The following is a 23,663-nucleotide window of genomic DNA, read 5'->3' as shown; positions in this document are numbered from 1 at the left end:
AACCCCGGTGCAAACAGCACAGCTAAACAAGTCCCCGTCTTTTCCCTTCAACAGTCATATCAAATTAAGAATTTGCTGCAGGTTTACATAGGACATACCACCAAATGTTCCTCTGTGTATCTCCAGCACCACATTTCACAGTCCGCTTGCTTTCCAGAGGGAAATATATGAACGACTTCTTAAACAACTTTATAAAGGCAAAAGAAATTGAAAGATGATGCCACAAATATATGAATGTTGCTTCACAAAGTTGGGTAGAGGGCATAAAATCTTCCTGTCGCAACCAAGCATATTAACACATGTTGATTTAGCAAATGCTGTGACTGGTCCATGTCTTTTTGGCTCCTCTGATAAACACAGAGAAAGAATGATTACTAATATGGTGGACCTGCAAGGATCCATTGACCCTTTAACGATCATCTGTAGAAAACTGTTAGCAGTTGTGCAGTGTCAATGCCAAAGAGAAAGGATTGACCGAGATAATTCTATCCTGATTAGTCCTCAAAATGAATTAGCTCAGCCTGAGAGAAGAGTAAATGTCTTTAAAGAACAAGTGGAAACAGGCTAGATCCCTATAATCCTCTATAGTCAACAAACTATAATTGGAAGAAGTCTTTCTAGTGGGAACGGTGAATGAAGAATCCATTTACAAAGAGAAACAAAAGATCATGATGCATAATACTACACAAGAATGTCAGACACATGTCCACCTGTGGAAATTATGGTGGCAACATAACATACTAAAAATACTGCCTTGTCCAAAGTGAAGGTTCTTGGCAAGCATTAAACAAAATATCTTGTAAAGGTGTGATGATTCAGTGATGAATACTTGCTGTCAGGAAGATCAGCGTATCAGGAGATCCTTTGGAGTACCTCTCGAATAAGTTAGCGGATGAAGTATAAGTAATCTCCCTGATGATTTGTGATGCACCAAACAAACACACAAGCCACAATGCTGGGCAGCGATGCAATGAATAGTGGAAATTGCCTCTGTTGGACTTGGAACTTTTTGCAGGGTCCTCCCTGAACTTTTTGCCTTCCTCCTCTATTTGTTTTGACCGTAGACCTTCTTAGGTCTTCTGATACGGTAATCCAACTAGAGTGCTCTTTTTAAGAGCAAGGGCCCTCACACTCTCTGAGGGGTGTCATGCTTCATCATCGGGCAGCTCCTCGTTGGGCAGCGCTGCAATGCCTAGTGGATCCCTCGAGAGGGCTCTTTGCCGAAATTCTTTTACTTTTTTGGCAATGTGGGGTGTGAGGTTCAGTGATTAGATGTGACTAGAAGTGAAAAAAAGTTGTTTTAAAAATAAATAAGGGGATTCAAAAGCTATTTAATTATTTGGTCCCTTTGTAATGGTTAAAAACATGGATTGAACATATAATAGAGGTAATGGTCTATTTTAGCTACAATAAGTGTAAGTCAAGGGTCAACATGTTTCATGCCTGATACTATCCAGGTGGGTTATGGCATTTCGTCAGGACCACAAATCCCTTTTTCTACTCAAACAGGGATGTTCAGGTAAAGTATGTGCAAACCATGCCCTGTATACATTACATACATATGCAGTATATCACCTGGGGAGAGGGTACAAATTCATGGCTTTTTTCACACAATGTCTAGACATAAGCCGGTGCACTCCTTTGGTGATTTTAAACCAAATACATACACTTTTAAGTCACTCAAACACTTGGTAACAAAGCCTGATTGCAGTTTCTGTAGTCTCTCAGCATGGGGCAAAAACAAGCATGAGGTCTATTTCACTGCATCTTGGTTCTAAAATTGCACAAATGTTTTTATACCTTTCATGATACCGTACTGTACGTGCAATCCAAGTGTGCTTCACTCATTCATTCTTCCTTATTTACACCACATAGATTGATACTAAGGTATACATGATTCATGTAGACCCTTTTACTGTATAATCTCAATTCATCTCTTTAAGTACACACCCTTGTCTAGTCCTGAAGAAGCCTTCAACCTCTAGACCGAAAAGTGTCGACTACAAATCTCAGTAGCCCTCCTTACAAGATCTAAAAAAAAGCTACAATTACATTGAAGATTACTGTCCTAATCTACCAGAGACATTTGATATATAACTCCATGAGCTGGTTTTTTTTTCATTGTGGGCGGTCTATCCGATCACGGCACCAAAACCACAAATAACTGGCATGACCATCACCTTTGTAACATATTGCATTTAGCAAGGATTGTACACTATTTTTAAAAAATATTAGGCTATTGTTAAATTGTTTTAATTTGCATGAAAATCTTTATGTACCCTTTTGAGACTTTTTGCTTAAACTCATAATAAAAGAAAAAAAACGTTGTTAAATCTTTGTTCCTTACCTTACTCTGCATAACAAGATGTCTTGTTGTTCAATATAAACAATATTGTTGTGTGTGAAAGTGGTCAAGAAACTTATTGAAATCCCCCCTACCAATAACAAATAAAAAGTTATTTTAATATAATCCTTTTATTTATTTATCCTGCTAGACAATTTTTTCTCTGTATAAGGTTGATGTGCAGCCTAGGCTCTAGAGGGTAATATGGTCTCAACTCTATTTTCCTTCTTCTAAATTGAATTTGAGCGTGTGCAGTCCAGATGGATACAGAATGTTGCTACAAACACTGTGTGTATAGAGGTATGAAGCCTGCTGTCAGTTTTTTCTCTTCTGCTCTACTTTGTTTTCAGTCTGATGGTATTCTGGTTGTAGGTGTGCTGGAAGCCAAGGGTGATTATTACCTTTTCAGCCAGATAGGCAGCGGTGCCTTTGCTGATGATGCAGCTACTGGTGATAGTCGAGCAGGTTGGTAAGCAGAGCCAGTGTTTTTAATAATTAGAAATAATTGCTTAATTTTGGATGTGTTAAGGTTAGTATAACTAGGCCACAGTAGACATGACAAAGTCATAGCCAGCTTGAATTGACTTATTCAGAAAGAAATGTTTTCTTTCAGAAAGAGCCTTTCCACGTGCCTTTCTCTGTGTGCTTTTCCCTTTTAGAAAAGTACGCGAAATGGAAACTCTCTTGACGGTGTCTGTGCGTTGATCAAATACAATTGTATTAATGTGCCTTCCTTGGAAGGAAGACGTGCCCGGGATGTTCCTGTATGTTATTATATTCAAATCCCTTTACCGTATTTTAAGTTACAAAATACTCGAGTTAATATACAACTAAGTAGGTGTTTCCTAGATGTAATGTATTTGATGTATTTAGTGTATTCAAACAGTTGCTGGTTAACTCGCATACATCTATGTTGACCCAGCCCTAATATGTCATTTCACACCATGTTGAGTGTTTTGATTTTCTGCCTAAAACCCTATAAAATATGTTGTTTTTGGGAAATATCAGTCTTTTGGCTTGCTTATTAGGGAGCAGATTCGATACTTGGTTATCTTCTCACCTTATCTGACCCTTCAAATTGTGCAGATTGTGCTCTAGTCTGTTTATTTGATTTATGCTTAGACTTTCCCTAATTTTCTATTGAGGCAGACTCTATATGGGTCCTCTTTCTGAACTATACTTTGGTTCTGCTAACAGACTCTATGTGGGTCCTCTTTCTGAACTATACTTTGGTTCTGCTAACTACTTGCTTCAGAACTAGATCTCATGTTGATCATCTCGTATTTGCATTTTTTGATTCATTATTGACGCTGATTTGCATTGAATAGCTAATTAGTTTTGACTTGTATAATAATCTAAATTGTTAATAAGCTCATGAGGTTTAACCTGGAATCTTGCCTTGTGATTTATTTGTTGGCTAGGTCTTAGTCTTAAAAAGACTCGCAAGGTCTTACAAAGACTCAGAGGGTTAATGTGAAGGATTGGGACTGTCTAAATATTTAATAAGAGCAACGTCAGACATCTGTTGGAGTGATGTGGTTGTATTTCTTAGGGTGCTTGTTGAGGGGTGATGTGATGTGTGGGATGCCATTAAGGGTGGTACAGACTGGAGTATGGGTGGCGGTGGCACATGACGTTGCCACCATCTAGATGCATGAGTGCAAAGGGCTTGAGTGGCTTTCTTTGATGAACTGTATCACTTTCTATTGTATAGATGGGTAGTATCAGGCTGTCGTGGTTTTCTTGGCAACTTGTTCCTTGATGGCGAGGTTGGTGTCAAATATGAAACAAAGTATACATTTGGGCTTTGAACCTGTCCAGTTTCATGTTAACAAGGCAGGTATGGAGTAGTATCCTTTTCAGTTACGCATACAGAACCACTTACATTTTGATGCTGCCATTCTACAATGACTTAAAGAGAAGAGGATAACTGTTTCCTAAGACAAAATATTTTTGGCTGCATCTTCCCTGTGACAGGAGTTATGGCCGATCTCCTGGAAGTGCAGTTTATGAAATCAACATGAGCACTCCAAATTGTGAATTTTTAAACACTCTATACAAAATATATATTTTTTTATTAATTTTCCAAACAACAAAACATCCAGCAATTTAGTTCGCATAAAAATGGGTCGATATACATGGTGACAATAGCTCTTCAATAAACTGTGTTGGATCCCTTTGCCCTTGCACTGGAATTTTTTACATTTTCCACATTGTTAATCTATTTCTCAGTTCTCCTCCTTCTTAGAACTATCAACGTTCACATACAAGGCCGTACTCTGCCCACAATCAGAGCAAGTCACTGTTGGCTGACATATAATCGCATCATTAGGATACAAGCCAGTCCCTACCCCCTATTGTTCAATATCTCAAGGCACTCCTTTCTGTACTTCTAGCTGAGTGTCTCCATCCGAGTTTGTCTCAGGATCGTGTAATAATGCAACTAAGGCCTCCCACACCCTCGCAGTTTCTAGCGCTGTTTCATTATTAGATCTCTTTCACTTGTTGCCCATTTAAGTAATTCTGCCCTCCATCATGTAAAGTTAGGCCCTTGCTTGGGTTTCCAATGCATTGTGAGATCCCTCTTAGCCAGCAACAAACCTAAGTCCAAGAACTTGTTTGTGACTTTCGTTTTAGTTGTATGTGGGAACCAGTGTAGTAGGCACACACCCATGTCCGGTTCGATCTGTCGGTCTGTGACCTCACGGAGCAGGTCAACCACCTCCCCCCAAAACGTTCAGTTGCGGACAACTCCACATCATGTGGTGAAACGCCACTCCTTCTAGATTGCACCGCGGGCGTTGAGCTGTATCCACTTTAAAATACCTATTGATCTTAGCTGGAGTTAAATACGCTCTATGTAATATATAGAAGTGAACCAATTGTAATCTGGCATTGTGCGCGCTCTTCCATGCTTTCTCGATTAGTAGGGTCCACGTTGTCTCAGGAATCTCCTTACCAAGGTCTACCTCCCATTTCCGTTGTAATTGGCTCAATGGTTTTGTTCCCTCAGTCCTCATTTGTCTATATAGGCACATGATGGCTTTGAAGGTCCCCGCTGCCATCACAACGTATTGGCAAGCCATAGATGTTTGCGGTTCCAACAGCCCACCTCTCCAATGCCGTTGAATTGCTGATACTAGGGCGAAGTGCAATAAGAAATCTCCCCTGGGAAGGTCGGATCTATCCTGCAGGGCCTGGAAGGGTAAGAGAACGGCATCCTCATACAGGTCTCCCAATACGTGTACCCCCAACTCCTCCCATGCGGCCAGAGCAGTCCAGTCCCCCTTCCCCCCCATGTGGAAGTGCAGTACACATACCAAGGGGTATCTCTGGAGCATATGGGCGGGCAATCTCGCTTCTGCGCTGGGTCCAGTTCAAACAATCGCAGCGTCCACTCCTCATGGGATAACTTCCCAAGGTACAGTCACTGTTGAAGTATAATAAAGGACAATATATGAAGTTGAATCCACCGACACTCCTGGTTATCCGGGCCCCTGAACTCCCTGGCCACTGCTTGGGTGAGCCATTGCAGTTGTGCTGCCAAGTAGTATAGCTCAAAGTCTGGGACTGCCCATCGGTCATCGATTTATCCACAGGGAACAGGCAGGTCTTCGCCCAGTTCACCCGCAGGCCAGAGGCCGAGCCAAATATATGCAGTAGAGACGTCACCCCATCTAGAGCTTCCTTCTTATTGGCAAGGAACATGAGTAAATCGTCTCCATAAAGCGATATATACTGCATATCTCTGCGTAATTCTAGACCAATGTAGTGTCTTCCCCGACCTAACCTGTGCAGCCAGTGGTTCGATGGCCAATGCAAATAGAAGGGGAGAGAGCGGACACCCCAGCCACGTGCCCCAGCCCAATTAAGCAGGAAGATGAAGCCGTTGCTCCCGTCCGCACTCGTGCTGTGGCAGATCTATAGAGGATCTCTGTCCATCTCACAAAAGCCTCCCCCAGACCCAGTACCCGTTGAACCTGAAACAAATATGGCCACTCCAGACTGTCGAAAGCCTTTTCAATATCTACCAAAAGGACAGTCGCGGAAGGTACAGCTCTGTGATCTTCCCCCAAGTTGCGGAGTACACGGGGCACATTAGCGAAGGTATTCCGGGTGGGGATGAATCCCGCTTGATCATAATGGACCAGCTGCACCATGTAGAGGAGAAGTTGAGTCGCAAGGATCCTATTTAAGATTTTATAGTCCGTGGTTAACATTGAGAGTGGGCGATAAGCCGCTCTATCCGAGGGGTCTCTCCCGGTTTTAGTAAGGGGATAATAATAGCTTCCCTGGTAGAAGTCGGCAACATACCTGTTTTCCGTGCCTCCTGGAACACTGCCAGCAGCCGTGGTGCTAAACAGTCAACATATACTAAATAAAACTCTATGGGCAACCCATCTATTCCTGGTGTTTTGTTGCTTGCCATGTGCTTGATTGCGCCCCGTATTTCTCCTATTGTAACCTCCTGCCCTAATAGGTCTGCCTGTTCCTCATCGAGCCATGGCAATACCAAGTCTGACAAGATTTCCCCTCTGAAGTCCCCGGCATCGCTCAATTTGCTTCGGTATAATTCAGTATAATATTCCAAAAACAACCCATTAATTCTTTGTTGGGTGTATATCGACCCTCCTGTCGGAGCTGTCAGTCCCAATATAGGCGATCCCCGGGGATTCGGGTTAGCTAGCCATGCCAGTAGGGTGCCTGCCTTATCCCCCTCCGCATGTACCCTTGCCAGATAGGACCTATGGTCAAAGCAGCATAATCGGTCCACCTGTGCGGCTACCGCCACTTTAGCTTCCAAAACTTCCCCTTGTGCACCCGGATTCTCTGGGTGATTCAGCTCGGCTGTTCGCAAACGTTGCTCTGCTGTCTCGACATCATTCACAAGTGTCTTCCGCACCCCCACCACTTTAGCGATACATAGGCCCCGTATTACTATTTTAAAGGCATCCCACTCAAGTGCCAATGTTGTTGCTGTGCCCTCGTTCTCGCTAAAATACTGGGTGATGCCTGTCCTAATTTCCTCATGGAAGACAGGGTCCTCCAGGGCTTCTGGTCGTAACCTCCAGGTAGGTACAACTGGTCTCTCCCGGGTCTAGTGTATATTTACCAGTAATGGATTGTGGTCAGAAAGTGTTCTCGTGAGGTATTCACTGTGACTCACTTTAGCATGGATGTCAGGGGTACACAGTATCGCATCGAGCTGCACATGCAGTTCATGCAGAGCGGAAAAATAGGAATAATCCCTCTCTTCTAAATGATGCGTGCACCACATATCTACCAACCCCCATTCCTCCTTCCATGCACACCTAGCATTGGAGAGTCTATGTATAGGGGCTTCGGGCAGCGGGGTGGGATCTATCCATCGTGGTATCCGCTATGGAGTTGAAGTCCCCTCCCTTCAAAACTGTCCCAGTCAGGTAGGGTGCTAATCTCCCAGACAGACGACTAAGAAAAAGAATCTGATCCACGTTAGGGGCATATATGCTATACAGTGTTACATCCGTGCCATTAAGGTGATCCACTACCGCCACAAACCTCCCTTCCGGATCCACCACATGGTTTGTCGGTTGGAATGGGACCCCTGTTGTAACACATATTAGTGCTCCCCTTGCAAAAGCTGAATATGTTGTGTAAAAAAGTTGCTCTCTCCATCTATGCTTCAGCGCCAGCCCCTGAGTTTGATTAAGAAGAGTTTCCAGGAGGAAGGCTATATGAACTCCCCTACGTACCAGATAAGCATGCACCTTATGGCGTCTAACCATAGTGTGTAGCACCAGCACATTCCAGGTTATACATTTCAGATCAAGTAATGTCCACCTGTTGAGATACAACTCTCACAGGTAACCGCTCGCAACATCCGAACACACCAGTGGTTCTAACTACCCCAAAACAAAGCAGTGAATACCCCCAACGACCCCACCCTAGAACAGGCTCTACAAATCTAGTACCAATCCAAACTAACACTCTAAAAAACACACAAAGATAGGGGGGCGGCCTGGAGCCGTAGAGGTCTGACCTGTTTTATCTCCTCCATCCTGCACCATACCCCCCAATAATGCCTAAGCCCCAACAGCTCTGGGGACTGTATGGGATAGGGAACCACATATTTCAAACACCCATCCAACCCTGATGACCCCTCCAATGGCCACCCATTAGGCACTCACAATAAGGTGGAAAATCGGCCGATGATAAAACAATCCCCCGCCCTTGAGTGTTCTTGTAACCTGAGTCTGCTATATTAGGCATCTACAATTTCGTCTGCAGTCCCAGGTGTCACTTGAGGCAATCGGACACTTCCCATTTCTGACTCCTCAGCGTCAGACTCCATGGTGCCCTTTTCCGATTCTGTCGCCATCAGCGACGCTGCTCTTTTCTCCTGAGAGATTGTCTTGACCGCCAATAACGCAGCCGATTTTTCCTTCTCTGTTTGGGTCTCTGACGGTTTTGAGCAATAGTACGCGTCTTCGGATGTGTTGCGACCGGGGCGGGCGCTGCCCCTCTGCTAGTGTACTCATGCTGCGCCCCGCTTCGCCAGTGCCCACTTTGTAAGATTCCAGCCAGTTCCAGGCATAGTCAGGGCTGTCGTAAAATATGTTTTACCGTCCACTGCCACCCTTAGACGTGCTGGAAACATCAAGGGATACTGGAGACCTTCGTCCCGGAGCGCTTTCTTCACCTCTAAGAACGAGGCACGGCGGTGCTGTACATCAAAGGTGTACTCCGGGAATAGTATTAAGGCATGAAGGTGACCCCCCTTATTAGTTTAGGCCTAAGAGGAGGGGGAAGGAAATAATTACAATGAAACCTCTTATCTGGCCCATATTGCTTTTCAAATGGTAACGACTCTACACAAAGCGTTTATATTGCAGCATAGACACTATGACCAGAAATCAATCTTATATTGAGGTTTATTTATCAAAAAATATATTTATAGATTTGCTTTTTTATATATTTATACACATTTATATTTTTTCACATTTTCTTTGTTATTTCTCGTAAGCATAATGATACAGAAAAACACAGCTTTCTTTGTTTTATCATAATGGACAAAAACATAGTTACATTTTTCAAAACAATGTTTTATGTGTTCCGATAACCCCCAAGCTTATCTCCATCATTCTTTGATTCTCACCTATCATTCTGCTCATTCATACCCACTAACATACCACACAATCTAAATCACAATAAAAACACATCTGATTTAACCAAGCCTACTCTTAATTTCTCTTTGTTCTTTTTCATAAAGTTCCAAAAGTCAAAAACATCAAGTAAGTTCCTCAATTTGGTATTGACTATTTCTTCTTTTTGGTTTAATCCTTGAGTAGGGCTTTTCAGATGCGTATCTCTGGCCTCCGGGAATAGTGTCATGTTGCAGTTGTCCACTTTGTAGGGGCCCGAAGAGGGAGCCTTGTGCAGCAGGATGTCCCTTTCTATATAATGTAGTAGTCTCGCCACCCCTGGTCTTGGCGGTCTGCCAGGCGCTGGCGGTCTAGCTGGCACTTTATGCACTCTTTCCAGAGTGTTGAAGGAGGTAAGGCCCTCAGGGGCAACCTTAGTTCTTAGCCAGTTCTCCACCATCCGCCATCTGCGCTTCTAACGCCTTGTGGGTGGGTTGTAGGGTCCCTAAGGTTGCTTCTGTCTGCTTCACCCGGTCAGCAAGCTTTGCATGATCTGCACAGAGAAGACCCAGCCCCTGCGCCTCATGCTCAATGTCCTGGTGTAGAACGTCTCTAGTATCAGTGATAGCTTTAAGGATTTGGTCTACTTATTGCTGCATCAGCCCCTCCTGGTGTGACGCTACCACTTCTTGTCTTTCTTGCGCACTTGACTCTGTCTCCAATTCCAGGTGTGTTCCCCCTTGCTTCCCCAGTGGCTTCCCCATTACTGGTTGCGTTGGATGTCCCAGCCCCAATGTCGCCTCTCCTACGATCCCTCCCTCTACACGTAGTTATCTCAGGCGCCAGGCCAGAGCCACTACCAGTGAGGGCTCTCCTCGGGCCTCTGCCGCTCTTGTCACTCCTCCTAGCCCTCTGGCAACCAGGGATGCCTCTCTCCTGCTCCTAGCCGTTTGCAGCTCCCCCTACCAGTTTCATCCACAGGCTTCTTCCAGCACTTGGAGTCAGGCCTCAAAGCTTCTGCTCCTGCCTATTCAGTTTGCTCTCCCCCGGAAGGGACTGCATATAGGGGTTGTAGCTGTTACCCAGGGCTCGCAGGCAACTGTTTCTATCCACTCCAAGTTCACTTATGGCCTCCAGCATATCACTGCTCCGTCTTCTCCTCCATGGTGTAACTGCTAGTGGTATACCCCAGCAGCTGGTGTCCCAATAACTATGGCCACCACTCAACTCACGCGGTAGTAATTCTCCGCCTCTATACCTCCGATGTAGCAATGTAGTAGGATCCCAGCCACTCCATTGATCACTGCAATGGGGTCCCCACGGGAAGGAGTAGCCGCAGGGCCCCTCGCCAACCTAGGCAGGGCACAACAATCTCGTGAGGAATGGAAAAGGGTATCAATCAAGCCCACATGCAATAACGAAGGAGGAGAGCAGGAAGTGGGTCCCAGTCGTCGTGAGTGACTGGTTTCCACCCCCGTCCCCTCACCTTAATGCCTGGCGGCCGCTGTGACAATCCTCGTGGACAGCAGGTTGCAGGCCAGCGCTCTCAGCAGGAGGTTCCAAAGAACCAAGTAAAACCAGCCAGCCTCAGTATATGGAAAGTAGTGCGGACCCAGGTAGGCAGTCACTGGCAACAGAGCAAGGGCAGGCATCTGCCCTCAGGCGCCACAGCACACAGAAGCCCAATCAGGTCATTGGCAATTCCTCAGCTCTACACATAAACAGCAAGGGAGAGGGGTGGGGGGGCCACTGGGCTGAACGGGGAAGGCAATGGGTAAGACGTACCAATGTTGGCAGCACCAAGAGTCTGCCTGTAAGTGTAAGGCATTGGCAAATGGCGGCTGGCACAGGGATTAAAAAGGTGTGTCCCCAACCTCACGACAATCCGTCTTCGGGTATGCAGGCCTAGACGCACACAGAATTTCGCTCACGGGACAATCGGAGTCCAAAATTAAGCACACAGTGAAGCAAAAAGTTGTTCCGCCACTGCATCGTAGCGCGGTCTCAGGTATCGCGTAAATGCAGTCTGGACAAGGCCTCCAAGCCTCGCCTCATAGGAAGCCACGGGCTCCCGGTATCTTCATGCCTCAGCTTCTGGTGACAATCCGCCTCCAGGGCAGCCAAAAGCAGGGCGTCTACGGTAGTGAGAGGCTTCCGGCCACCGCACCACAGCCCGACCGCAGGTATCATTCAGCCACGATCCAGGCGAGGACCAAGGCACCGCCCCATGAGAAGCCCGGACTCCCGGCAGCGCCAGGCCACAGCATCCGGTGGCAGGCTTGCTAAGCAAATCTCTGCAATTACAGGGTCTACGAAAGCCGCTCTTGAAGGTAGACACACCCGATCGTACGTGCTACACTTCAGGGGAGGTTTTCAGAGTGATTTCCCCCAGGGTTAGGCAAGAAAATCAGCATAACGCTGGTCCCGGCCGGTAGCTCCTCTAGGGTGCAGCCGCGATGCTCCGCGGTTGGGCATGCCCCCGTTCAGAAGTAACCATGAGGAGCAGGGGTGTTGGGTATAAGCTTGAAGCAGCACAACACATTTGCAAAGGTTCGAAAGCTCAGTCACCTGAAGCACACATTATGGCTCCACAAGCAAACTAAGAAAGAGCTGTGCTTATGCTGCCAAACTCATGCTGTTGTGTGAATGTCATTAATCTCTGCTAATGTTGCCATTGTATTCCTGCAAGAATACTATTGATCTTGCACATGTCGTGCTCTGCTATTTAAGAATGCATTTTTGCCTAATTTTCACAGGACTGACATAGTTTGAAGATTGCCGCGTGTCCCATAAGGGACAGCAGCAACCGTCTCCAGCACTCTGTGCCTCCCTGGTATTCCTGTAAAACTTTGTCCAGATTTCTATCTAGCAACCTCACATTATTGGGGATTACCTCAATCCCTTGGTATTGAAATTCAGCCCTCTCCACCTGAAGGCCCCAGTGGATCCTAGAGTCTCCCACTCGCCTAGGGCGAATAACTTTGACTTTTCCCAGTTTATCCTGTATCCTGAGTATTTACAAAAAGACCGACCGACCGAGCCATTGGAATAGCTATCTCTGGGTAAGAATGTATAGTAAGATATTGTCTGCCTATAACAAGATTTTTCCGGTTGTCCCATTACATCGGCAAATTCAGTTATGTGTGCTCGCAATCATATACAGCATGTCAGCGGTTTGATGCAGAGGGTGAAAAGGAGAGGCGTCAAGGGACACCAATGCCTAGTGCCGTGCTCCAAACGGAACCCTGCCGACACCAACGTGTTAAGCAGCAGTGGGAACCTTGTACAGCAGCACCGCCCATTTTCACCTTGTCAAGCCAGTTATCCAGTCTCCTCAAGTTTTGTCTTGTCTCTCTTCGAGGCATGAAGCCGGTTTGGTCTTTGTTTATTAAAGTTGGGATTACCCTCGCCAAGCAATTCTCCAGTATTTTGGCCAGCAATCTAACCTGTGTTGAGGAGGGCAATGTGCCTATAGAAGCAAAAGACATTCCTCGGCTTGCCCAGTTTTGGTAGTACTCCTCAGTGATCACTGCACTCTACCCACAGGAAGGACTTCCCCCTCTGACCTGCAAGGCCTCCACCATGGATGGTTTGGCTCTCCTTTTAGCCATTCCACTCCTTGGGGGGTTGCTCCCCACACTCTGGGAACAAAACCAGCTGGGACTGCAAAGGGGGCCAGGCAAAGTCCACAGTGTGTGTCAGTAGGGGTGCAGGATCCCCATGCCGATTTTCCAGCAGACTTGTTTCAAGCAGGCCAGCCTCCAAGCAAGAGCTCCTGGGCCCCCCTCCTGTGCTCCTAGCATTGCGACGATTCAGGGATACCTGGAAGATCAGCCAACTCACCCTTGTTGCTGCAAGTGAACCTGGGACCAAGGGATCTGCTGTGGCCCTTGCCCTTTCACTCTGTGTGGCCGAGCGACCAAGCGGTTTTCTGTGGTTACATGCAATCTTCTGAAGCTTCGCCTGACCAGGAGGGGGGGGGGTCCCATTTATCTCTCCTACTGTGCCAGGTCACCCCCTTTGACTCTGGGCCTGCTGTTGAGGTTCATGACAGCAGGATTATGCAGGATGTTGGAGAAGGCAACCGGAGCAAGATCATTGCATGTCCTCCATTTTGGCTGACTTGGCCAAGCCATTCTGGTTTCTCTCTCTAAAGCATACTCGCACTTCTTCCTTGATGTGCCATGGAACTAGAACCATTGGTCCCTCAAAATTACAAACACATTGGATGAAGGAAGAGACTTCTTGGATAAGAGCCAACTCACTCCATTTCAACTCAGATAAGACTGAAGCCCTTTAGTGTGCGGTGGGGAAGTCCCTCCCCATTTCCTGACAATTTTTGGCCTTCTTCAGATGCTTCTACTTTGGTCCCGGCTAAAGTAGTGCGTAATTTGGGAGTTATGATGGATGCCAATCTAACCTTGGAAATACACGTAAATAAATTGGCGGAGGGTTGTTTTTCCCTGATCACAGCCTTGAGGAAGATCCTCCCGCTACTGCCAAAGACAGCCAGAGCGCTGGTCGTTGGAAGTATTATCCTCAGCAGGCTGCATTATTGTAACGCCCCACTATTGGAGGCCGCAAAATTTTTAGTCTGCTGTCTTCAAAGAGTCCAAACCTTGGCGGCCAAACTAGCACTGATGAAACCACATCGTTCATCAGGCTCCTTGGCCCTCGCAGAACTTCACGGATTACCCATAATTTAGAGAGTCCAGTTTAAGTCTCTCTGCTTGGTCTTCATGGCCCTTCATGGTTTTGGACCCAAACCTCTTCTGGAGACCTTCGCATGGTACACACCATCAAGGTGTCTTCACTCCTCCACAGCCTGCTTGGAGAGAGCTCCTAAAATTCGCAAAGCTAAGTCAGGAGGCAGGGCGTTTAGCTTGGCCGCTGCCAAACTCTGGAATAACCTCCCTCTGGAAATCAGACAGTCTCGGGATCTTCTGCAGTTCAGGAAAAAGGTCAAAACATGGCTGTTTCCTAGAGCCTTACTGTGCGGAGGGATTTCCGGTAAATCCATTTTGGCACCTTCCACTGATCGATGACTCGCGTACCATAGCGCCAAGATACCCGCTGGGTGATAGTTGTGCTCTATAAATACTGCATACAAATACACCCTTTTGTTTTCTACTTGCATCCCTTTGAGTGAAAGGTGAAATTACTTACCTTATTGAAAGATACAGTACTGAGGAGTCTTCCCCTAAGTCCTTTTATTCCAGGTACAAACCAAGGGTACCTACTAATCTAAGTGCAGTACGAGAGCCAGCTGCAGGAGACAAGGCTAATTGTTTGTCCTCGGTAATCTGTTCTTTACAATGAAATTTGACAGGGAGTTTTTACTAACTGAGTGTCGTTTTGCCCTTGTCAGACCTAAAGTGAGGTGGTGATGCCACCTTGTGGCTAGGATCAACAGATGTTCTTGCAGGGATTCTGCTCAGAAACAGGACTCTGCCTGGGACCATAGAACATCAGCATGTATGGACTGAGTCACCATACCACATCAGTACCTATGGGTCCAAATCAGACTAGCTAATAGTGCCTCATTTGCCCTCCTTACCTTAACAGAAAGACAAGTGATTTGGTGCCCCAGAGCACAACACCCTAGACCCTCTCCGGGATCGAGGTAGCAGGTCACCATCTTTTATTTTCTCACTCATATATGTCCACAATGAACAAAAAGACACAAAGAAAGCTTACAACATTTATAGAAACTATTGTGCTATATTATGCAGCAACTGCACTGCAATTAGAAAACATATGCAGATCAACAATGTGATTAGCATACTTCGGAGACCATGTACAATAAAACGTCTTGTCATATTAGCTGATAGATTTACCTAGGCCTACCTTCACTATGGAAACAATGATATATTGTAGATCTCCGGGATTAGTGGCGAACCCCATACCTGGAACACATAGATAGCTGTTCTACATCTCAGCTGTCGCGCCTCTGTCCTGTCAGGACCTTTGCTCTACGAGTATATCTTAACTCTGTGTGTTTTCAAAACGACAAGTCTCGGTAGTCTGATAAACCTATTTGTTCAAAACAGCAGCTCGATTTCTCTGTTATGTCTGGGTGCTAGTGTGCGACCACAGAGATAAGAAGCTATGTTGTTTGACCTTGCATGAGATTTTCCAACTGAATCCCAGCAGAACAACAAAATATGAAAACATGTGCAGCCTATTTGTACAGTAACAATTTGGCACAAAAACAAGCGTGATATTTTGTTACTTGTATAGAGCATAAGCGGCCTACTATGTGCGCAATTAGGCTAACATGGAGAAAATGACAATGCACTCCATAGGGAACACCCGACAATGTAGGGTTAGATCTTGGTATTTAACATCAGTTGTTTTTTCCTTCAGAGGCCGAAACCACCACTCATGTCAACATTGGAATACTGGGATTTTAGCTGTGCTTATTATGGTGTTATTAATTCCTATAATTACCTTTCAAGTACTTTTTATTAAGTCCCGGAAGAAATATAATTTAAATAAAGAGTTGATATACTTGGAAGAGAGAGGACATTGTAATAGATCCCTGGCCTGATATTGTAGTAAGGGATTTTACATTAGCAGGTGACTTGGCCACTTGCAGGGGCGCCAAGTGAACATTCTTTATCCGACAACGATGAGCTACACAAATGGCTTAAGGCGGAGAAACAAATTAATACATTGCTCAGTGATTGATCTATTGCTACACATGAGTATTCTTTGCCACTGACTGCTTACTTCATCATCTTTTTTAAACATTGTTATTGGGATTCCGGATTTAGCAAACAGCGCAAATATGCCGGACAGAAACTTTTCAGCAGCACACTAAACTGATCACAGCTTTGGTAAAGTTAAAAAAAAATTCTATTTCTAAAACATCTATCATCAGATGCAGGCTATTAAAGGAACTGTAAATACCGTGGCTGCCTGTGCCATATTTCTACATTATTACATGATTGTTTTCTGTGGAGATCACCTGTGGCATAGCAAATACTTACCCTAATTCATCATCAACATCTGACATTATTTGCTTCACAATGACGTGTACTTTCTATGCCAAAAATAGATTACGACAAAACCTATTTGAACACGTTTGCCCATCTCTCTGCTTTGCGTATATATGGTGCAAAATGTCCCTGCTCACTTGGGCTCCTGCAAAGTGGTTAGGACTAGATAGCAGCATGCAAGGTTAAGGGCCTTGGAGTAACACTTTGAAGTTTGCATTTCTGCAGCTCAAAAGGCCACGATTTTCCGGGAAACGTGCTGCCTGTAAAATGCCTCAGAGCTTAATCTATTTTTGAGAAAAAAGTTTCAAATTCCACCTTCTCTATAATATCTATGTACCTCAAGCTAAAAGGTGCAATAATGAATTCAGTTAACAGAGCTGCAAGACTGTTATTCATTGATTCATTCGACATCAAGTCAGTCACGTTACAGCTAAAAAATATATATGAATTTCAGTTTTTACAAAAGTATTTTTGTTAAGACTTAACATTTCTGCCAAGCCTAGGAAGCAAAGTTGAAAAAATATGCAAGTGTTCCTAAGTACCTGAATAAAAGAGCAACCCTTGTGGGTGAGACCCGTTGCCCTACGGTGCCATATGGAGAATTGCTCATTTTGCTGCATGGTGTGTATGTGTGGTTCAAAATAGAACAAGCATTTGCAATGCAATAGGTCTCGCATTAGAAAAGTTTGAGCTATTGGAATTGTAAATGACACATTTTTTTGTTAGGTTTTGTTTTTGAAAATAGCGAAATTAATAGCTTTGTCATTTACAATGCCAATAGTTATAATTTTTGCAAATGTGACACATATTGCACTTGTAATGCAATATGTGTTGTATTTACGTGACTTACATGTATTGATATTACAAATAACAATGGCTTTTCATTTTTTTTTTTACATAATTAATACTTAAATAAAAGGTATTATAATTTATAATGGCAATAGCTTAAACTTTTGTAAATAACTTGTGAAGATTATGTTCTGTGTCTTTTATTGTTACAAAACTCCTAGAACAGAAGTGAAATATTAACATGTTTTTGTTACATTTGTAATAAAGCTTGAAACATTGAGAGAACATATTTGAAGTAGTTGTTGAATGGTTGCACAGATTGATGTTGGGGTGGCGATTGAGTGATGCGGGGTGAGGATGTGAGAGGGTTTTTGAGGGTGAGAGGGGGTGTGAGAGTGGGTGAGTGAGGGTGCGTGAGGGTGGGTGAGGGTGGGTGAGGGTGAGAGGGGGTGAGGGTGTGTGTGTGAGGGTGAGTGTGAGGGTGAAGGGGTGTGTGTGGGGGTGAAGGGGTGTGTGAGGGTGAGGGGGGGGTGTGAGGGTGAGGGTGTGTGTGAGGGTGAGGGGGTGTGTGAGGGTGAGTGAAGGGGGTGAGTGAGGGTGTGTGGCCGAGTAGGTGTGAGGGTGTGTGAGGATGAGTGAGGCTTTGATTGTGTGAGGGTGAGTGTGTGATGGTGTGAGGGTGAGTGAGGGTTTGATGGTGTGAGGGTGCGAGGATGTGAGAGGGTGGGGTGATGTGAGGGTGTGTGAGGGTTGTGAGGGGGGTGTGAGGGTGAGTGAGGGTGTGAGGGTGAGTGAGGGTGTGAGGGTGACTAGGAGAAGCTGGCAGTGTAGTTCTCCGGTTCCACACTTAGTGTCACAACAGAGATCTTGATGTTACTGCAAAAGCCTACTGCCTCCAACACAACACAGCTGAGTGTTTCAGATTTAAAAACAGACAGGGATGGGCATGTAGTGCAGGTAGTGTGCACCAGTACTTATTTTTGAGGTCCAAGAATTATATTTCGTCATCTGACTTTGGTGTAGAGCACAACAGAGAAATGCTAAAAAGGAAGAAAGGATAAGAAAACTGGTACTAAAACAGCAGGGGTAAGAAAAAGAACCTGGAAAGTGAGGTATAAGACAGGAAGAGTAAAGTGGTGTAAGAAAGGTTGATGAGGTGGAATCAAAACAAGGCAGCCTCAGTATTCAACAATCCCAGCATTCAGTAGAATCTGTGGTTAACTCCCGAGAAAACTGAGCTCCGGCACTTTTATGCATATATTATTTTACAAATTAAGCGCCGGAATAGAGGTTTAGCTAGACTCTTTTCATTGTGTAAGTGTTACATCATTCTCCGGCTCAACAGCCACATCTCTACTGGTGAAGAAAAGAGAGCAAAAGAGCTTCCAACCACACCCACACACAGAAGGTGCTGACTGGTTGTGCAAGTCTGCTTGTACATAGCTGTGCTCAGTCACTGAGTTCAAATACACTCCCTTGAATAGAACCAGACAGCAGGGAATCTGAAGAACCAGGGATGGATCTATAACTTTTACACATATCGAAGTCCTATGTGCTGACGCGAGCCCAGGGTGACGTGTCTACAGACAGGAAAGGGTTAAAAAGCAAACTCACCACCGCAGCCTGGCTTCAACAGGAAGCCAGGCAACCTTTGTTGGGACGGGGGCGGGGCCGGACACGCGACCAGAGCTTCCCAGGAGGCAGGCTGCAGTGGCTGGCGCATGGCTCCGGTGAAGAGAGAGGAGAGCCCTGCGTGCAGCCGGCGTCCGCCCGGGAAGCCAAGGAGCGGAGTGCCGGTGTCCCTGTGCCCGTTGACGTCGGAAGAGTCCTGCGGAGTAGAAGTCCTGGTGAGTGGGGCTGCAGCGTGTGTATGTGTGTTTGTGTGTGTGTGTGTGTGCGCGCGCGCCTGTGTGTGCGTGCGTGCATGCAGAGGGGTGGGGGCTGGATGTGTCCCGGTGAGTGGGGCTCCGTGCTTGCGTGTCTGTGTGTATGCAGGGGGGTGGGTGGGGGGCGGCAGCGTGTGTGTGTGTGCGCGCGCGCCTGTGTGTGTATGCGTGCATGCAGAGGGGTGGGGGCTGGCTGTGTGTGAGCAGGGGCTGAGTTACTCTGCGCAAGCGCGGCTCAGACGCGCGCTCCCGCGGTCAAAACTGAGACTGCAAAAGCGCGCGTCTGAGTCGTGTCCACTCTCCTGAATACGGGCAACATTAGGTCTGTAGCAGACACTCTCAATGCTCACGCATTGAGAGTACGTCTGCTCGACCTAAAAACGAGTGGGTAGTGTAGCATGAATCATTCAAATAAACACATTCTGCACATTTTGGCAGATTTAACTTCTTCACAATGTATTGCAAGTCCTCCATTTGAAAACATGGGCTTAATTTGAATGCTTTCATTAGGGTATGTGTATAATCTATTTAACGTGCTATTTTACTCTTGTGGACTGGGACATAATGATGACCCTGAGCTCCGAAGTACTACATGCATGTACGCACACATCTCCATGAACCTTTTGTGCTTGCCAGTCTCTCATCAATGTAATCAGAGCCAACTCGGTAGGGTTTGCTTGCGCGGCGCGTAACACTAGACATGGTACTATGACTTTAATGTTAACACTTGGCAAGCCCTGTCTCTAGTAAGGGTGGGTGGAGCAGGCGTAGTGCCTCTACGCGGAGTTCAATGGAGTTAGAAAAAATCTCTGTGGAACTCCGCTCCTTCCCAAACTAATTGTAATGTAAAAAAAAAGGCACTTACCTGCCTTGGCTGCCTCCTCCTCGCCATGACCGCTCTCTTTCCTCGCTCTCCTTCTTTGGTAACACCGACGTTGTACGTCGTGCGGGAAAAAAATAAATATATTTATTTATATATATATATATACACATACACGTGTCACTGTATACTCACATATCTATATAGGTGTGTGTGTGTGTATATATGTGTGTGTATGTCACGTGTATGTAAAAAAATATATATATAGCTTTTCCTTGCTGTAAAACTTTGCGTTGTAATGTACCTGAAAATGGCCCGCATGGTACTTAGCTTTGTTGAAAAGGCTGCGTGTAAGGGTACCACTTGGTAAAGGTAACATAGACATTAAAAGGTGCACAACCTCCAGGAATACATTCCTACACATTTGCAATACTTCTTTAATTAGCGATTATTCCTCCTAGTGATACCCAGACTTCAGAATTGTTTAGACCTGATCTCTGCAATGTTTCATATCTTAAATCCATTTGAAAATCAATATAATTTGATTAAAGAAAATAGATATTCTCGAACCGCCAATATTTACACATTGCTAAGATTTTTCCAGGAAATCTGTTAAATATGTGTGGTGCCTGAGGTTTCCTTCATTTAGTGTACTACTTGTTAATGGCAAATTTCAACATAGCAGTTGCCCTCAGATAATGTCCAATTCAGGTCGATTGTACAGATGTCTTATGAATTTAATTACTACTGTTCTTGCAAACTATAATTGAGAATTTAATACCTTGAGTGAGTTATTCATCTGAATTATTTAATTAGAATACTTTACTCTTTTTAACTTTCCAATGTTTGTGATTGTAGGTGCAGCAGTTGCAGGAATATACAGAGTGGCAGGAAAAAACATGGCTCCCTTAGAGGCGCTGGTGTTTGGAGTTGGACAGACAGTGTTGACAATCATCATCTCATTTTCTAGGATCCTTGCCACGCTCTAGGTATTCTTTGTGGACTGCTTTTTACTCACTTGGTGGGTTTGCTCTGATCCACTGTGAAGCAGATTTTTAATGGCCTGTGGACATGGACTTGTGCAAACGAGAAGAGCCCAGCTGCGGGATGCACCCGCGTGCAATGTTTACACACTACGCCTTGCAGAGAAAGAATGCCCTCCTGATACTGGTCTGCACCTCATCTGTCCAAAGAAGCATTCATGGTGTAATCCTTCCCGCTGGAGATGCAAGATGGAGTACCCTGAAAGAGCTGCTGATTCAATTAATATCTACTGTTACGATACAAAGGGCCTGATTAAGAGGATGGCGTATGGTACTCCATCACATACGTGACAGATATCATGTCCTCCTTGGTTACAAGTGTATTAAGACCTGGTTCTCAATCGTCTGTGTGAATTTACAAGAACATTATCGAGTCAGTATTGTGTGCCAAACTTGATGGGTATTCTTTTCTTTTTACTTTTTTTAATTTAACCTACTGCTGTATTATGTAAGCGCCATGACAAGACATGCAGGTACCTAAGGTGAATTAGTGAGTTGAATTTACTTGTTTTATTCTGTAGTAGTGTTGAATAAATTTACTATGGAGGCAGGAGTGGAGAGTGAACCAACGCTCGGCATTTCACAGAAGGTACGCCACCAGAATTCTAACAATGGAAAAGAAATGCAGGGAAACCAGACCTGTAGGTTCTGGATTTAGTTAATGAATGTCTTTTTTGTGATCAACACTGGTGCGTTAGATACATTATTTGTAAGGTTTCAAGCTAACCAAAGCAGGGATTTGTACGCCAAGAGAAAATATATGGAGGTTTCCCAGCTGTCTGCACTGCGTTGCATATATGATGAAATAGGTGTATTTTTTTTTTATTTTGGTAGTCCTCAAAGCTGAAGAAGTCTACTTGAAGCATTGAAACGTATGTGATTCTATCTCAGTATTTTGAAAAGCAGTGATTGAACATGAATTACATTAGTTAATTCAACAGCTTGCAAAAATGAGACATACTCTTACTCTATTCTTACTGTAAAACATAGATGAGGAGAATTACTTTGTTATTGTCAAATAAGATGGTGCATTAAACACGACTCTAGTTTTTGTAACAGTTTATAGGACCTTGCTTTTTGCATGCACCTTTTTTTCACAAAACCCTAACTTTCTAAACACATTTCTGAGAAAATCTGAATTGAAAAACCTTTCCAGATCGATAGTTCCTAAATGAATTTGTACACATTATTTTAACGTGATGAAAATGAGGTGCCGTATACTTATTGGCTACTATATTAGAGACATTTTGGAAAGTCTTACTATACAGAGATTAAACATGTATGGAAATTGTTACATATATGTTTCCCTTCAAGTTTATAAGCGCCCCTTCTTATTTGATGCAACATCAGATTTATTCCTTGCCCATGAATATTTAGTTGATAATTTGTTTCCCACAGCTATAATAATTGCTAAATTAATAACACTGTACTGTGCATAAACTTTAGCAACTTCCTGCAATTGCTAATGTTTCCTGTAGATTTTGGGAAGTGTCTTAAGCAAAGCACAAACAACCCAACCATACCAATTGTTACGCACAATTCATGGCCAGTTTAGAAGATCACACCCTTCCATGACCATATAACGAGCATGCTTTAAATATTCATGATCATAGAATGCATGAGTATTTGCTAAAACAGTTTATGGTTCTTTTGGTGCCAAGAGACCCAACGTCTTAGAAACCTTTGCAGTTAAGCGATGATGTGTTATCCTATTCACACCTCTTGGGATATGCAGTAGCTTTGCAGACAACACCATAGGGGTATTATATGCCCTCTGCTCATCCTCTAGGCGACATAAAACAAGAAAGGTGCTATTAGAACACCGCACTCCTTCTTGACAGAATCGTTCCATTTAGTACCAGGAGAGATAGAAAAGAAACTTTCAAACTATTGTTCTGAGCGATCTGTGATTTTTGCAGCTAGCTCATCAAGAACGAACAACTGCAATTACAATTCTTTTTGATATATTGTGTAATATGAATCTTGCTTGAAAATAAGATATATTCTCTTCTGTTGGATAGTCTTTTCCATTACTCTGGACATCAGCTGTCAAGTCCACCTAACTCATGATCTTAATTCATATTATTGGTAAGGGGTAACATTTCCTCAAAAATGATCTCAATTATTGCAAGTTCCCAGGTTTAGCTCTGTGTGTGTATTAAAAATCTGTACTAATGAACCAACTCCTTTGAATCTCCCCAATGGTAATTGAGTATTATCTGGTTTAGAAGGGTTTTATGCTAAGGAGGGTAGTCATGTATTTACTCGCAGCTGTAGTTGCCTAATAATCGTTCTCTTCATGAAATCCATTGGAGCCTGCAAAGCTAGTTCTTTTTTAAATTATATTTTTCATTCCCTTTTTGTATTCCAAAAGGTAAACCAGTTTTGAGGCTTTTAAGATGTTGTAAAAGTCAGATTTTCTGTGGCACCATTACACTTTAGAAAAAAGAAAACCTTTATTGAAAATTACTTTGAATGCCTTTTTTTCGGTGTTTCTGTGCAAGTGAAATGCTCGCTAAAAGAATCAAGCTATCCTCACCCATGACTTCCCTCTCAGTAATGATCAGACAGTGCAGCAAAGAGAATGCTCTTTTACAGAGTATGGCCTGTGAACCTCTCTTTCCCCACAGCTGCTTCTGACATAATCGGCGTCTTT

General features: G+C 44.3%; 1 protein-coding gene across 1 annotated transcript in view; it reads left to right on the top strand.

The window, feature by feature from the left end:
- Positions 1 to 23,460, top strand: part of TMEM170B (transmembrane protein 170B) — a 143,696-nt gene extending 120,236 nt beyond the window's left edge. Inside the window, exon 3 of the mRNA XM_086965179.1 lies at positions 20,823 to 23,460. Coding sequence (XP_086821305.1) covers positions 20,823 to 20,953 — 131 coding nt within the window. The 3' untranslated portion in view covers positions 20,954 to 23,460. The remainder of the gene's footprint in view (positions 1 to 20,822) is intronic.
- Positions 23,461 to 23,663: the final 203 nt, after the last annotated feature.

The sequence above is a fragment of the Lissotriton vulgaris genome, chromosome 4_1 (assembly GCF_964263255.1).
Source record: "Lissotriton vulgaris chromosome 4_1, aLisVul1.2, whole genome shotgun sequence".
In the NCBI taxonomy this organism is placed as follows: Eukaryota; Metazoa; Chordata; class Amphibia; order Caudata; family Salamandridae; genus Lissotriton; species Lissotriton vulgaris.
The sequence above is the reverse complement of the archived record's forward strand: the minus strand, read 5'-3'. Positions and strand labels throughout refer to the sequence as shown.